The sequence below is a fragment of the Sorex araneus genome, chromosome X (assembly GCF_027595985.1).
Source record: "Sorex araneus isolate mSorAra2 chromosome X, mSorAra2.pri, whole genome shotgun sequence".
NCBI lineage: Eukaryota > Metazoa > Chordata > Mammalia > Eulipotyphla > Soricidae > Sorex > Sorex araneus.
The window spans coordinates 264,991,351-265,008,566 of record NC_073313.1 but is presented as its reverse complement, the minus strand read 5'-3'; the positions used below and the strand labels follow the sequence as shown (position 1 = coordinate 265,008,566).

At 63.6% G+C, this 17,216-nt stretch overlaps 1 protein-coding gene across 1 annotated transcript in view; it reads right to left on the bottom strand.

Annotated features, from left to right (window-relative positions):
• The window catches only part of DIS3L2 (DIS3 like 3'-5' exoribonuclease 2), a 270,536-nt gene that overhangs the window by 20,100 nt on the left and 233,220 nt on the right, over window positions 1–17,216 (bottom strand). The window contains exon 13 of the mRNA XM_055121806.1: window positions 11,351–11,584. Within this exon, the coding sequence (XP_054977781.1) occupies window positions 11,351–11,584 (234 nt within the window). The remainder of the gene's footprint in view (window positions 1–11,350; window positions 11,585–17,216) is intronic.

Sequence of the window (17,216 nt, the reverse complement as noted above, 5' to 3'; positions counted from 1 at the left end):
GGGGCTGCCCAGGGCTGAGGCGGGGAGGGGCCCCACAGAGAGGCCTGCGGTGAGCCCCCGAGGCGGGGGCCTGAGATGGGGCCACACTTTTATTTCCTCTTTGCCCCCAGCCTCCCACGTGACCCGCAGCACCGAGGCCAGCCACGTCTTCTCAGGGCGATGCTGACCCCAGGGGAAAGCGTGTCCCCGCTCCAGGGCGGGCCCGGGGCCTGCCCCCTCGGCCCGGCCAAATGCTCTTCCCAAAGGGGCCTCCCCTGTCTCTCTTCTGCAGGGGTGAGGCAATGTCCTCCTCTCCCGCCCCACTCTCCCCCTGCAGCTGAGGTGGGGGCCGGGCTCGGGGGAGCTTCTTCAGCTCAGAGTCAAAGGGCACAGGGAGCTCCAGTGCCAACGCCCACCGGGGCGCCGGTGTCTGCCCGCTGCTGGTGCCGAGGGCCGGGCGGGGACGGAGAACCCGGGGCCACAGCGCAATGGGGAGGGCGAGGGGGGCGGCCAGAGGGCGCTGGGGACCCCAACAGCTCGGGCACGAGCCCCACAGCCGGGAGGCACGAGGACCTGATGGCGCCAACGAGCAGCTGTCAAGGGCTGTCTCGAGAGCCACGGCCGGAAGGACGGTCCCCGGGAGCCACCGCGGCTGCCCTGCCCACGCTCCCGTCCCTGCTCCGGGGGCCGGGGCGTCTCCAGGTGAAAGGAGGGAGCAGAAGGGGGAACTGGCGTCCCAGGGCAGTCAGAGTATTCGTGGAAACCCCACGGGCTGGAGACTCAGGTTCTGAGGGACGGGGCAAGTAGCATGTGGGGGGCCTCGCGCAGGGACCTGGGGACGGAGGGTGACGGGGACTGACACGAGCCCAGACACGGCAGAAATCTAAGAAATCTAAGGCCGGGTGCAAGGCCGCCCTCTGCCACCACAGGCTTTTCCGCTCCTCAGACATGAAATCCCATGTGAGCGCATGTGTATGGAGTGTGTATGTGAGTGCATAGTTACGTGAGCACGTGTGTGGGTGACACACGGGGCAGCTTCCCCAGGGAATTCTTTCTGAGGAGAGTGTATGTGAATGTGTGAGTGTGTGTGCGTGTATACATGTGTGTGAGAGTGTGTGTGAGTGACATCAGGGGCAGTTTCCCCCGTGTCAGGAATCCCTTCTGAGGTGGGTGTGTGTATGAGTGTGATGTGAACATGTGTGTGAGCATGCACGTATGTGAGCATGTATGGGCTGGAGCGATAGCACAGCGGGTAGGGCATTTGCCTTGCATGTGGCTGACCCAGGTTCGATTCCTCTGTCCCTCTCGGAGAGCCCGGCAAGCTACCGAGAGTATCCCTCCCGCACGGCAGAGCCTGGCAAGCTCCCGGTGGTGTATTCCATATACCAAAAACAGTAACAACAAGTCTCACAATGGAGACGTTACTGGTGACCGCTCGGACAAATCGATGAGCAAAAGGATGACAGTGACAGTATGTGAGTGACACATAAGGAATTTCCCCAGTGTCAGGAATTTCTTTGGATGGGTTTGTGCATGTGCGTATACGTGTGTGTGTGTGTGTGTGTGTGTGTGTGTGTGTGTGTGTGTGTGTGTGTGTAACACAGGAGTAGGACCAGGGTGTCCCGAGACTGGAGTATGAGAGGCCCACGGTCCGGGACAATGGTCCGGAAGCCCGATCTATCCCATCTGTCCAGGCCGCTGATCCGAGAGTCTCGCCCTGCCGGGGGTCCGAGCCCAGGGCGACGCTGAAGCAGCTTCTCCATCTTCTTGTCAGCGTGGGAGCTCTCTGCCTCCTGGCTCCGCGGCCCGGGGCCGGGCTGAGCTCTGGGCACGGGTTCTGCTCCCACTGTGCAGTGAGCTCAATCTTCCTGGGCACAGCGGCCTGGCCCCGGGCGTGGGCCTGGGCACCGCCAGGCGCTGAGCTCACCACAGTCCCACACGGCCCACAAATCACCCCCACCCTGACAGCCTCTGAAAGGACGCTCCCGGAGGAGAACGGGGCCTGGCAAGCCCGAGGCTCGCGGTCCCGGGGTGTCCCTGGGGGGCCTCTGTCTTCCTGAGTCCCCCTTCCTGCCGGCCTCCCCCAGGGGCACAGTGGGGCCAGAGGACACGAGGTGCCACCATGGTGCTGGGGACGCCTCAGAAGCACTGCCAGCCTCTGGGGAGTCTGAGCACTGCCCAGGAGCTCAGCTGACGAGTCCTCATCCCCCCCCATCCATCCGCCCGCCCGCTGCCCCGGCCAGGAGTCGGACTCCAGCCTCCATTCAGGGGGTGCAGACTCCCTCTCACACACCCCGTCAAAGGACAACGGGCCCACGGGCACGGTGGAGTCCGCGCTGAGATGCCGGGACAGTGGGTTCAGCATCACACACGTGTCCTCCCTGGCGGGGCCGCCTCAGAGCAGGGCTGGGAGTGTGCTGGGGACAGGGGTCCGCGGGGGGGGGGGGTTGTCCGCGGGATGGACAGGCCGGGGCTGGGGGAGAGGCAAGTGGAAAGAACCAGGAGGCAAGGGAAGAGCTCCAAGTGGTGGCGGGACGGCGCTGGCCTCCGTCTGCTCTGCTACGCGGCCCCTCTGTGCCGGGTCCTTGTGCCCTTGGCGCCCTCAGGTCCTGGGTTCTCTAAGGAACCTTTGCTGGGCTGCTCCCAAATGCTCGAACCCACCGGAACAGCTTCCCCAGCCTACACTGACTGGCAACGGGAGGCAGACGGGTTAGAGCCGGAGAACAGAGGAGGGGAAGGAACAGAGCCCCGGTGTCACGTCGGCAGGGGACGTTCCTGCCTTTCACTTCCCTTCCCAAAGGGCCGCTCCACCCTCACAGTAACCTACCCCCCTACCCCCCTACCCCACTCAGGGCATGGCGCTCCCTCACAGTATGGCCACTCCCCTCACAGTATGGCACTACCCCCTCACAGTATGACACTCCCCTCACAGCATGGCCACTCCCCTCACAGTATGGCACTACCCTCACAGTATGGCACTACCCTCACAGTATGGTCACTCCCCTCACAGTATGGCACTACCCCCCTCACAGTATGGTCACTCCCTTCACAGTATGGCACTACCCTCACAGTATGGTCACTCCCCTCACAGTATGGCACTACCCCCCTCACAGTATGGCCACTCCCCTCACAGCATAGCACTACCCCCCTCACAGTATGGCCACTCCCCTCACAGCATGGCACTACCCCCCTCACAGTATGGCCACTCCCCTCACAGCATGGCACTACCCCCCTCACAGTATGGCCACTCCCCTCACACTATGGCACTACCCCCCTCACAGTATGGCCACTCCCCTCACAGTATGGCACTACCCCCCTCACAGTATGGCCACTCCCCTCACAGTATGGCACTTCCCCTCACAGTATGACACTCCCCTCACAGTATGGCCATTCCCCTCACAGTATGGCACTACCCCCCTCACAGCATGGCGCTCCCCTCAGAGTACGACCATTCCTCTCATGATATGGTGCTCCCCTCACAGTATGACCGCTTCCCTCTTATGGGAGCTTATGGGACTATGATGGTCCCCTCACAGTATGGCCACGACCCTCATAGTAAGGGGCTCTTCTCACAGGATGACTGCTCCCCTCACAGTCTGGTGCTCCCCTCAGAGTATGACCATGGCACTCACAGTGCTCCCCTCCACCCTATTATGCTCCCCTCACAGTATGACCACTCCCCTCATAGTAAGGCGCTCCCCTCATAGTACAACCATTCCTCTCATAGTATGGCGCTCCCCTCATAGTGCTCCCCTCACAGTATGGTGCTCCCCTCACAGTATGGTGCTCCCCTCACAGTATGGAGCTCCCCTCACAGTATAGTGCTTCCCTCATAGTATGACCACTCCCCTCATAGTACAACCATTCCTTTCAGAGTATGGCGCTCCCCTCACAGTATGATGCTCCCCTCACAGTATGATGCTCCCCTCACAGCATGGTGCTCCCCTCACAGTATAGTGCTCCCCTCACAGTATGGCGCTCCCCTCACACTATGATGCTCCCCTCACAGTATGACCACTCCCCTCATAGTAAGTGCTCCTCTCACAGTATGACTGCTTTACTCATAGTCCGGTGCTCCCCTCACATTATAACCAATCCCTTCACAATATGGGACTCCCCTTACAGTACAGTGGCTCTCTCCTCACAGTCTGGTGCTCCCCTCAGAGTATGACCGCTCCCCTCACAGTATGGCTGCTACCCTCACGTATGGTACCCACAGTCTGGCTGCTACCCTCAGGGAACGGCCATGCTCCTGTCCTGAGGCGGCCCCCCGCCAGGACACACACTACTTCAGGGAGAGGCGAGCTCCCACTGCCCAGGCCCTTCCCGGAAGCACGAGCAGGGCTGCTACCACGACAGGACACCAGAGGTTTCTGTCTGCCGAGGGACAGAGATCATGTTTGAGTCTGTACTTTCAACAACTTCCAGAATAATACCACCTGGATTCCTTCTAATTTTTGAAAATTATGAGTCCATGAGAGCGGGCCAAGCCCAAAGGAAGAGAACATGAAGGGTTTCGAATTCTAATAACAAGCTGCTTAACCGCGCTGCCCGGACACTTAATGATACACAACAGTTTTTACACGTATGTTAACAAGCCACAAACAGCGATCAGCTCCCGTAAGTGGCTGTAATTAGCGTGACTTATAGACGGCGAGGCCGAGTTTTCATGTCTGCCTCCTGCTCATGCATAAACACGGACCGTCTCCCCGCGCCCCTGTGGGATGAAAGCACGAGAACAAACAGTGTTTCTTCCTCCACGGCAGCATCCCGGCACCGCCCTGCCGGGGATCCGGGGCTCCCGGGACCCCAACCTGGACGGCCCGTGCTGGCTGACCCCGAGATGTTGGCCTGTGGGTTTTTTTTTTTAGAAATAGGGCGGAGAGATCTAGACAAACTTTTCGATGATGATGATCATGAACCTGGCCCCGGGAAAAGCGAAAAATCAGGCAGACTAATATTCTTTAGCCTCGCGGCTGTGAGGACGTTCTCCAGGGCTGTCGCCTGGGCACGGAGGCCTCGGCCGTCTCGGACATCACCCCAGAGAGCAGCAGGGCAGGCCCCGGGGCCGGGGCCACACAGAGCTGCTCTGTTCCCGCGGCCCCCGCCCGCTGGGCTCTGCTTATCATTATTCACGTCAGGCCGGCCGAGGACGCCCGAGAGTGACTCCTCGCAGGAGGCCGCAGTGACAGAAAAGGCAAATGAAGTTCCAAACGTTCCCAAGTGTCAGGAGGCGCCGCTGTGGCTCTCGGGGCCCCGCATTTCCAGCATGACGGGGGCGTCTGGGCGGAGCTGGAGCTGCAGGGAGGCCACGGGCAGCTCGGGGGCCGCAGGTCACACTCCAGCCCCTCGGGATGGCTCTCACGGCAGCTTCCCAGGCCCCGGCAGCCCTCGTGCTGTGACGGCCGCGGCAGGGGTCCTCCCGGGGGCCGATGCAACTGCACCCGGCACCTCGAGGCCACTGACGGCAAAGTCACACTGAAGGAAGCGAGGAAGGACAAGGAATTGCGCCAGGCGGGGGTCAGCGGCCCGGACGGGACTCTAGAGACGGGGGTGGGGGTCCTCCCTGGGCTGAAGCAAGCACCTGAGGGGCAGCAGGGGCGGGCAGCGTGTCTCCAGAATCCCAGCGTGGCCCCTGGCGGCCCACCTGTCACTCCAGCACCAGGGGGTGTCGTATCTCCAGAGCCGTCACAGGAACCCGCCAACCGGGTTCCAATCCCTGGCACCACACAGGGGCTCCTGAGCACTGCTAGGAGTGATTCCTGAGCACAGCCGGGTGTGGCCCCGAAACAAACCACGTGTTTACCCTTTACCGGTCTGATCCTCTGACGGGCCCCCGCAGAGGCGCAGGGATTCCGAGGGGCGTCCTGAACCGTCCCGGAAACCCAGGCCCCTCGGCTGGAGGCGGCTCCGGGTCGCAAGCGTGTGAGGGCCTGGGTTCAGTCCCGGCACCCCCAGAAACAGGGGGGCATTCCCGGGGGCCCACGACGACTCGGAATACACACTCTATAAGCCAGCAGTGCTCGTTCCCAGGAGGCGGCGTGACTGTGACCCCGACCTCCCCACTCTCCCGCTCCCGTGGGGGTGTACGACACACGGAAGCTGCCCTGCCACGGAAGCGGGGCCTGGGGTCCCTGGGAATGTGGCAGGAGCCCTTGGCCCCACCCTTGTCCGGCACAGCCCGCCCCTCTGAGCTACACTAGCCCCGAGGGTGCCCGTGGGACCCCCCCCCCCCCGCCCCGCACGGCCCCGAGACCTCCAGATCTCGGCTCTCTCCATCCCCTCAAACCCGGCCAGCCGGATGCCAGTGCTCCCCGATTCCTCCCCCCGGGCCACAGCCCAGGGACCATGCTCCCCGCTGAGACTCCCCCGGGCAGGCCCCCGGGCTTCTGGGTCGTCCCCTCCAGGCTGCTCTCCCCCGGGCTGCGTCTCTCACCCCCCCCACCCCACAGTTCCTTCCTCTGGGCATGGAACGGGCCCAGCCTGACCTCGCCACGGGCTCTCCCCGGCCCAGGATGCACCTCGGTGGCTGCGGCCCCATCAGAGCTGGCCAGTGCCCGTGCACCACGTGCCCGTGTGGAGGGCCAAGAGCGGGGTTCGTGTGCGGGAGCCCGGGTCCGAACCAGCACTGCACGGTCTCCCAAAACCCAAGAACCAGGACTCAATCTTCGTCCCGCACTCTCATTCCCGGCACCTCTACCCCAGGGCGGTTTTCTGAAGCCACGCGGAGTGAGGACTCGGGGAGACGGGCGCCCCCGCAGCCTCTGGCCCACGGCGCAGTCCATGCAGGGCGAGTGGCCGCGCCTTCGCCCTTGCTCCGACCGAGGGGGACAGACAGACAGACAGAGGGCCAGAGGGCCTGCTTCTTGCAAGCCACTGCACTGGGTCTCGAGAAGAAATATTCTATTTTTTTGGGGGAGGGGGTGTTTGGGCCATGCCCAGCGATGCTTGGGGTCACCCCTAGTTCAGGACCAGTGAATAGGACTGACCTCATGCAAGCCAAGTGCCTTGACTCCGGTACGACCTTGGCAACAGTCTCCCCTCCCCTAAATGGCCTTGGGCCACACCCCGCAGTGCTCAGGGCTGACTCCTGCTGGCTGGGACGCCAGGGATCGAACCTGGGCTTGCTGTGTGCAAGGCAAGTGCCCCTACCTGCTGCACTATTGCTCCAGCCCCTCTCTGCAAATATTCTCAATTATACTTTTTTTTTTGGACTGGGGCAATAGCACAGCGGGTAGGGCATTTGCCTTGCCTGTGGCCGACCAGGGTTCGATTCCTCTGCCCCTCTCGGAGAGCCCAGCCAGCTACCGAGAGTATCCCGCCCGCACGGCAGAGCCTGGCAAGCTCCCTGTGGCATATTCAATATGCCAAAAACAGTAACAACAAGTCTCACCACGGAGACGTGACTGGTGCCCGCCCGAGCAAATCAAATCGATGAACAATGGGATGACAGTGCTGACAGTACTATACTTTTTCTTGGGGGGGGGGGGGTTGGGCCACACCCAGTGGTGCTCAGAGGTTGGGGACCATATGCAGCAGCAGGGGTCGAAGCCAGTTCCGTGGCATTATACAGCAAGTGCCTTGGCCAATGTCCGTCTTTCCGGGCAAGCCTAAGTGTACTTTTAAACGCATGACTCAAGGACAGTGCTACACACTGTGGACGCTACATACAGGTGGGCGCCGGAGGTATGGGGGGGACTGTTTCCACAAAAAAGGTCCTTTCTGCCGGGAGCACCCCGTCACGGCAGCTCCTGAGAAGGCGGCCGAGGGCGCACCTCTGTAAGCGGGCCCGTGTGTGTGTGTGTGTGTGTGTGTGTGTGTATGTGTGTGTGTGTGTGTGTGTGTGAGAACCCTCGGGGAGGGGACCGGCTCCCTCTGCCTCGGGCTACTTCGGAGGGGTGCTGTGGGGGGGGGTGTTGGGGGCTTGGGGGGAGGTGGCCCTGTTCACCCCCTGCCTCTGGGCCTCCCAGTGGAGCTGCCAGGCAGGGTCCTAATCAAAGGAATAATTTACTTAATTGCCGGAGACAGCCCAGCCCTCGGGCCAGGGGAGCAACTGCTCCCCAGGGCGGCCCAGATGGAGAGTCCAGCGGGGGAGGGAGGGAGGAGGAGGCCCTGCCAGGGACCCCCGAACGCCCCGCCACGCCCCCCTCCCTGCTCAGGGCCTGGTGCTCACCGCTGTCTCCACGGCAGGGGGAACCACTTGTGGCAGGGCCGGCCGGGCGCGCCGCCTCGCGGCTCTCCCCGTCCCACGGGCTCTCCGCTGCGGGGGCCGAGTCGTGGCCCAGACAGACAGAGGCCGCGGGCCTCCAAGTCAAATATTGACAAGCTGGCCCCTGGTGGCTGCCCGCCAAGCCCCGCGCGAGGCCGGTGGCCGCGGTCATCCAGAGGAGCACTGCCCAGCAGGTGGGCGCCCGGCTGTGGGGGAGCCGCCTCCGCGAGCAGAGTTTATCTTGATGGTCAAGTCAGCGCGGAGGAAACGGCTCGAGGCCGGGGCTGGCGCAGACGCAGCTGAGGCCGAGGGGACGGGAGGCTCACACTGCCCGTGACCTCGTTCTCTGGGTGCGGCCCAGGCTGGGTCTGCACGCCCTGACCCCCTGCCGGGGCAGCGGAAGCAGCACGGCCCCCCCCCCCCCCGCCAGCCCCGCTCACACACGGGGGCCCCTCCACTCCCGGGGGGCCGCGGGCCGAGAAAGCGCTGGAGGGCGGATGCGTCACCCCAGCCAGCACTGCCCGAGGTGTCCGTACTTTTGGGGGGCACTTAGCACCCCCTGACACCGCCCCTCCCACCCCAGCCCCTGCACGGGACCCTTGATTAGGTCTGAAGCCCCGGACCCGGCCGAGCCTGGGCCCGGACACGGGGCTAGGCCGCCAACAGCTCCCCCAGTTCCCTCCCCGCAGGGCTGAAGGGGTGAGGGGTGGATGGCACCGGGTCCGTCCGGCCCCTCCGACGCACTGTCACAGGCATCCCTTTCCGGGAGGAGGAGAAGCAGCGTCAGGGGCGGAAGCACGGCCAGGGGCGCAGAGCGAGGGGCCCCGGGCAGGGACGCAAGGGGCGGCCTCCACCGGGCAGGACCCTCCTCCTGGGGTCCAGGCCCTGCAGTCCGCTCTGGACCACGTCCCTGTCCATTGCGGCTGGCGCGGTTGGGCCAGCACCCCAAGGTCAGCGGACAGCCCCCGGCCCCTGCACCCCGGAAGGTGGAGGCCCTGGCTGGGGCTGGGGGCGGCTCCGGGCTGCCCCCCCCTTGGTTGTTCTGCACTCTGACCCGGGGCCCGCCCCACCCCCAGCCCCCAGCCCTGTCTGGAACCCACCATCACGACCACCTCGCTGTGGCAACAGGCTGACGGGGGTCAGACGGCCCTCGGTGAGCGGAGAGAGGGCTGCGGCTGCCCAGAGGACCCTGGCTACGGGGGTGCGGGCAGGAGGGACTCAGGGACGGGGCGCTGGCTACGGGCGGGGCCTTCACCAGGGGCCCTCGCAGCAGCACGGGACGGCGGGTTCTGCCCCACCCCCGTCTGGGCCACAGCCCCCTCTGGGCAGCCGAGACATCAGCTCCAAGCACGCGGCTCTGACATCTGCGCGCTTTAATGAACTGGAACCTCACTAGGCCTCCGGAGGGGATTTTCTTCTCTCACTCTGACGGCAAACGCTTCTCTCCTGCCAGCGTGGTGTGTCGGGCAGCACGGGACAAAGGGCCTGCTCGCCCCCCAGGGCCTGCACTGCAGCAACTCACTGACCTTCCGGGCGCCAGATTTCCCAGTTCAGAAACGGGGAACGTTGGTTAGGGGGCCGCAGAGCCAAAGCTGTTCTCAGCGGTGAGATCCGGGTAGCTCAGTCACTGACCTGACTCCAGGCGGCCACCGACGTGTGTCCCTGGGCTGTCCCCGGCGGGGTGGGGGGGTGGGGGTGTCGGCAGTAGCGACCCCTGGGGGTGGGGGCAATGGACTGGCCCAGGGGCCTCAGGCGCCACGCAGGGGGTGGGTGTGGAGGGAGCTGTCTTTCTGTTTAAAGACGGTGTTCTAGATGCCGGCGGAACAACGGAATCAGGCCGAAGAGACACAGAGCACTGGAGCACGGGGCTTAGTGTATGCCAGTGTACGCACACTCTCTGCTTTTCAGTCAGCGGAGCTGCTTGCTCTTTCTCGGAGGGGAAGGCGTTCAAAACAGTGCTCAGAGCGCCTGTGCCCCCCAGCTGGGCTGAGGGTCCACGCGAGGGCCTGCGGCCGAGAAGCTGCTTGGGCCGGCGTGAGCCAGGCGAGACTCCGCCAGACGCCTGCAACCGTGTCTAGACGGGCTCTGGGCGGGCCACGCCAAAGGGCCCTCCGGGACACAGCTTCAGCATAAACGAGTCGCGTCGCTCAGGGCCGCTAGAGTGAGGATGAAGCCCCTCAAGGTCCCGCAGGGATTCCCGCGGCTCGGGGCCCCTCTCCTCCCTGAAGCCCCCTCAGCGGGGTTTCCCCTGGGAGCTCACAGGGGCCGGGCCGGGCCTGCCTGAGCCCCCCGGGCAGCAGCGGGGCGCGGGGCTTCCTGCCAGCCCATGGGCAGGCCGTGGGCAGACCCCCGCCCCGCGGAGGAGGGATAAGGCTGGCGGACACGTGTGGGGCACCGAGGCGGAGAGTTCTAGAAGCCGGGATAGCTGTGTCCTCGGCGGCATTGGGGAAGAGGTGAGGACCAGGGGGAACTCAGGGTGGCCGAGGAGGGGAGATGAGGGAGGGGGCCGCCCGGGATGCCGCAGGCCCTGAGGGTGGGCAGGCCACACTTGGGGGGGGTCACGCAGGAAGAGAAAGTGCAGGGGCCTCGCGGCCCAGCGAGGCTCTCTCCCGCCCTGACGGCAGAGAGCACTGGGCGGAGGCACTGGGGGGGGCTGTCCCCCACCCGGGCCCCGGGCAAGGGGGGCCAGTAGCACCCGCAGACACACCCTCCCGGAGCGACCGGCCACCTCCTGGATGCCCGCTGGGCAGTGTCTGGCGGTACCCGGGAGGAAGGGTGGTGGGTTCCGGGCAGGGGCCCCAGGGGGGCGGGGGGAGCCCGTCGGTGGCCGAGAAGCGGCTCCACCAGCTTGGCCCCCGCCACCGAGACACTCCGAGACGCACAGGGTGCCGGGGGTACGAGGAGGGGCTGCGGGGACGGGGCGCCGGCTCCCCCCAGGAGCCCCCCAGGGCATCAGGCCCGCCCGGGGACTCTGACAGGCTTGGCGCTGGCCGAGCACCGGACTGCGAGCACCTGCTCTGCGAGGCCGGGACACGCCAGCGCCATCATCACGGGACCTGACGCGGCCACTTCCCGGCGTCCTCTCCCGGCTCCACGAGGGGCAAGCGGAGGGAGAGGCCGCGGGGTGCGGGAGCCGGTGGGCTCTCGGCCGGGCGGACTGACCTGGTCCAGGCGCAGAGCCCCGTCCGCGAAGCGCTGCCGGCGCAGCTCCTGGGCGATGGCATGCAGCTGCAGCACGGCGCGGTGCACGGCCTGGGCGCCGTGCTCGGGGGCCACGGGGGGCAGCTGCTCAGCTGGCAGCTCCCGAGAGGGGCTCTCGATCATGCTCTGCGCGTGCTCGTAGCTCAGCTTGGTGCAGGAGCGGATGACGGTGCGGCCGAACCACTCGCTGAGGATCTGCGGAGACAGGGGCAAGGGGCTGAGCGCGGGCAGGGGCGGCGGCGGCTGGGACAGTCCCGTGCTGAGCACCGCAGGCTACACGCCACGCCACACCCCGGACACGCAGGGACAGGGGACAGGCAAGGCGGGGCGGGGGGTGCAGGTCCTTGGGGGGGTGCGAGGTGGGGGTCAGGGAAGCCCCACCCTCTTGGTGACCCCCAGTCCTTGCGATGGGAGGGAAGTGTGGGGAGGGGGGGCCCAGGCTGCGTGAAAGGCTGGACATGTGGGGGGCGGACAGGGCAGGGGTGAGTGGGGAGAGCACTGGGGTCAGCGAGGAGGTGGGGGGGGGAGGGACCGTCTCTGTCCCGGAGGCTGGAGACCCTCGGAGCGCCCCTTCCTCCCAGCCCCCAGGAGTCAGCGCCCAGGGGGGCCCCAGGAGGGGCAGGAAGAGCCTCACAGAAATGCCCCTGGGCTTCGGACCCGCTTCCAGTAGCTTCCGGATTGTTCCAGGAACCACAGACTCCCAGGGATGGGACTCGCGGGGTGCTCGGGGCACTGCTGTCCTGGAGGTGACTGTGAGCCCCCCGGCCCCCGGCCTGTCCTGGTGGGGGCCACGTCCCCATTCCTGCACCCCTGGCCACTCGCCCAGACGGCAGACGCGCCCCTCCTGTGTGTCCACGGCTGACTCGGACACGCCTGCAGCATGTTTCGGGATCCTCCCTCCTGCCCCAGGACCTGGGGGTTCTCACAGGCCCCCCAGAGCCATGCCCATCTCCCCAGGGACCCCGGCTGCACTGCAGACCTGCCCAGCATGGGCCAGGGCCGCGGACCTCCCCGGGGCACCTCGTTCCCGTAAGCTGCTGGGCCGAGGCCAGCTCGATCCCTGAAACACAATCATGACCCAGCAGCCGGCAGCGCCCAGACTGAGCAGACCCCCCCGCCCGCACCCCTTCCCTGCCCCTCAGCCTCCTGGCTGCCGGCTGCCGCCCCTGAGCTGAGTGGGCTGCTCTGAGAAGACCTGCATCCCCCGCCCCCCGCCCCCCAGGACGCAGCTGGAGCTGCCTGACCCCTGATCCCTGACGTGGCCCGGTCAGTCAGGGACTTGAACGCGGTCACCTCTCGGCCACACGTACACCCAGACAGTGCTCAGGGCAGAGAGTGGGGCTGCCAACATCCCAGGCGGGGGGGCGCTGACAGAGGGGCTTCTCTCGGGAAGGCTCCCAGCCGCCCCCTTTTCCTCTGGGGACCCACCAGCCCCGGGCCCCTCCCCATGGGGGCGACACTTCCCAGCCGGCCCCCGGGACCCCCCTTGCCCAGGCCAGCTCTGCCCTGGCCTCCTGGCCAGGTGCCCAGAGACCTGCCCCAGCACCCGCCACTGCGTCTGTGGCAGGCGTGTCCCCGGCTCCCGAGGAGCTGAGGACCCAGTTCCTAATAAGTTCCTAATATCACATTTTTTTTTTTTTGGCAGGGGGCTGAGGGGTCACTCCTGGTACTGCCCAGGGGACCATGAGGTGCTGGGGACAAGCCAGGAGTGCCCTCCTCGGTCCCCGCTATGACTGTTTGTGTGTTTGGCATATGGTCAGGGCTCACTCCTCGTGGGCCCAGGGGACCGTGCGGGGTGCTGGGGAGTGGACAGTCCCCTCCCCACTGTGCTGTCACTCCAGCCTCCGGCCCAGCCCAGGATTCTGGCCGTATTTCAGCTCACGGTGCCCCGGCAGCGAGCCCAGCCAGGAAGGAGCCTCAGACACACTCCGGCTCGCGGTAACTGACACAAGTCGGGACACCGTCACCTTTGAAAACGGTTCCACCCCATTCTGATGGAGTTGAAAATTTATCTCCCCCTGCCCCCCCGACCAAAGGAAGCTCAGTGCGTCAGTGAGAAATCGCGGGTTCAAACATCTGCCAAGGGGTAATTTGTAACATTAAATCAGCGGCACAGAATCGCTGCCCAAGGCTCCGCTTGGTTCAAAACGCGAATCAGGAGGGAGAAATAACCATTTCCCTGGCCGGAACACAGCCAGGCGTGTGTGTGTGTGGGGCTGGGGTGAGGGGGGCCGCGGGTTCCTGCCACTTCTCACAGCTGTGACCCCAGGAGAGCCCCTGGCCTGTGTGTGTGTGTGTGTGTGTGTGTGTGTGTGTCTGCTTATGTGTCTGAGTGTGTCTGCTATGTGTATATGTTTCTGTGTCTATATGTCTGTCTGCGTGCCTGTGCATGTGTGCATATATGTGCATGTGTGTGTATACGTGTGCACGTGTGCATTGCATGTGTATGCATACGTGTGCATGTGTGTGCATGTACGTGTGTGTGTGTGTGGCAGTGGGGAGAGACATCACAGGGGCTGGGGGGGCCTGGCAGGGCCAACACTGCATGTACGGGCGGGGCTGTGGTGGGGCGGGCTGGGGTGTGACCATCTCAGCTGGCCTTACAGGCCCAAGGGTCTGGAGCACGGAGGCTGCTGGCCACACGCTGAGGCCACTGGGCCCACTGGACGCCCCTGCTGAGCACGCCGAGGGGCCCGTGTGTCAGCCTGTTTGCTCACGTGCTGGAGTTTTCTGAAAGGCAGAGAAACGCTGGGCCCTGGTCTGCCATCTCAGGCGGCTCTGCGGCCCCTGCCCGGAGGGCCCCTTTCCCGGAGCGGCCGAGGGGCCGAGTGAGCGGGAGGCCGGAGGGAAGGAAGAGGAAAGTCCCTCTCCGTGTGCCCTGCAAACCCAGGAAACAGGAGGGCGTGAGGCGGGACGGGCTGACCTGGCCCACAGCAGGTGGACGCAGGACGGGTGGGTCCGGACAGGGGTTCTGGACGCCACGCCTGGCGGCCAGGGTCACCGCTCAGTGTGGCGACCATGTGGCGTCTGCCCTGCAGTGCCCCTCCACCCCACCTCCACTCCGGCTGCCTCTGGCAGGTTCAAGCATCTCTTCCTGGAACCCCAGAAGCCGGGAACCTTCACCCCCTCCGCACCTGCCCTCCAGCCCATGGACGGGCGGCCGTGGCACGTGGCCACCTCCCGGGGAAACTCCAGAACTATCGGGTTCCTGAGTTTGCTTCTTTTATGACCTTTGTTACTTTATTTTTTTGCCTTTTGGGTCACACCTGGCAATGCTCAGGGGTTATTCCTGGCTCTGCACTCAGGAGTTACTCCTGGCGGTGCTCGGGGGACCCTATGGGATGCCGGAGATTGAACCCGGGACGGTCGCGTGCAAGGAAAATGCCCTCCCCACAATACTGTCGCTCCGGCACCCCGTCACTTTTTCTTTCCCGGGTCCACCCCTGGCAGGCATACATCAGACTGCGAGCTCTTTTCTTAGATGGGCCTTTTCTTTTCTCTTTGATTTCACAAAAATAAGTGCTCAGGAAAAGGCCAAAGGAACATTTTCCAACATGCCAGGGAACTCACCCAGAAAGCAGGGAGTTACTGACGCCTCACGCCCACTGCAGGGACACCCCTGTCCCTCCTGGTCCCTTCCCACCCACTCCCCACACTCCCGTGTGACTGCCACCCCCTGACTTCACAATTCCTTCTCTGGACTCCGGATAACATACAAATTGCTTCTTGACTCCCAAGCATGTACACGGGAGACGTAGGGACCAAAGGTAACACGGACACCGTGTCTCCTCCACAACTGGGGCAAAACAATGTCAGACTGTCTGGGGGGCCAGTGGCACTGTGTCAGGTAAGAAACTCGACATCTGGGGGGCCAGTGGCACTGTGTCAGGTAAGGAACTCAACATTTTTCTTGCAGCCTACAAACATATGTATTCAAAAAATGACAGTGATGTCTCTGATTTTTAAAAAAAATGGGGGTGGGGGGTACTTGGGCTACACTCAGAATTGCTGGGGGATGCTCCTGGCTCAGTGCTCGGGGACCGTGCACCACTGGGGGTCGAGCCCGTGGCCTGGCGTGCAGAGCATGTGTTCCAGCCCTTGGCTCCACCTTCCTTCTCAGTCCATTTCAAATATTTGAGCCAAGAAGAAAACGTTGATGGGGGCCGAATCTGGGAGACAGTGATGGTGGGTTTATTGTGCCATTTTCTTTACTTGCATGAATCTTTAACATTTTTCATAAAAAAATGAAAAACGTCAAAGTAACCATAGTTCAGTCAAGCAATTTTCAAGACTTGTTACCAAAAAAAACCCAGCACTTTGCGGGGGGTCTAGAGATAGTGCAGCAGGAAGGGCACTTGCCTGGCATGCAGCTGATGGGGGCTCAATCCCTCGAACCCCGAATGAGTCCCTGAGCCCCACCAGAAGTGATCCTCGAGCTCAGGTCATGAGTCTGCCTGAGAATTCCCAGGCAAGGCCTGGAACCAAAACAGTAACAACCACCACCAAAATAGCCTCTCTCTCTCTCTCTCTCTCTCTCTCTCTCTCTCTCTCTTCTCTCTTCTCTCTCCTCTCTCTCTCCTCTTTCTCTCCTCTCTCTCTTCTCTCTCTCTCCTCTCTCTCTCTCTTCTTCTCTCTCTCTCTCCTTCTCTCTCTCTCTCCCTCTCTCTCTCTCTCTCTCCTCTCTCTTCTCTCTCTCTCTCCTCTCCTCCCCCTCTATCTCTCTCTGTCTCTTTCTTCCCTGCCACCTCTCCCACTCCTAGCTCATCCAGCAGATTCTTTCGGGCTTTATTTTCGTGTTTCCAGCTAACCTGCTGGAGCACTACTTTTTACTTCTCTGCTCGAGGAGTCACTCACTTTCCCCGCGGAAGCACAGAACTTCTCCTTCCACACGAGATGCCCCGAGCGCCTGAACAGGGAACCAGCGTGGTTATGTGAGTACGACGGCCCTGTCCCTCCCAACACATGCCCTTATTTTCGCTGCAATGAGCAACGTTTGCTTCGTGCTGCCGCATACGTCTGTGGGCATGTGTGTGGACACAGCACGCGCACAGGCCGCAGCCCCCGAGACAGGGTCTGTCTGGACACTCCCAGGCCTCGAGGCTAGGCCTGCTCTGACAGGAACCAGGCAAAGCTCTTGCCTTTCCCACAGAAGCACTGGGGACGGGCAGGGCGGGGGATGCGAGAGGGGGGCTGCCACCTGGGTCTGACCCCTACGATGGCAACAGATGGGACCCGCTTCTCCTCATGCTCTCTCTGGGAAGGAAGGCTGCTCCACGTGGAGTGTTCTTGAGGCGACAGCCCATTTACGGGTCTTGACCCCCGGGGACCGGTCTTTGCCCTCCTGATAGTGCCGCCGCACGGGCCTGTCTGAGGAGAAGCACTGGGTGACAATGAGCTTCAGGCTGGGTCAGTAACTCCGGACACTGGCTGCACGGGACGAGGTGTGCGCCCGTCTGTGGTTATTTAGGTGCGGGTGTCCGGCTCCTCCAGGAAAACAGCACCTAGTACTGACCGCCAATGATAAGACCTGAGCCTCCTGTTTGACACGCGAGCTTGATGGTGTGGGAGATGGCAGTGGTACCGGCCAGCGAGCTCTCGGGGTCCGACGTGATGAAGGCCAACACTGAGCCAGGGTCTTCCAGACGACACATGATGCCCAAGGATCTTGCATGGCTGAAAGAGTCGCTCAAAGCTAAGTCGGATCAATGTCGTGACTCTATTTTTTGCTTTTTGGGTCACAACTAGCAGTGCTCAGGGGTTACTCCTGGCCCTGTGCTCAGGAATTGCTCCTGGTGGTGCATGGGGGACCCAATAGTGTGCAGGGGAT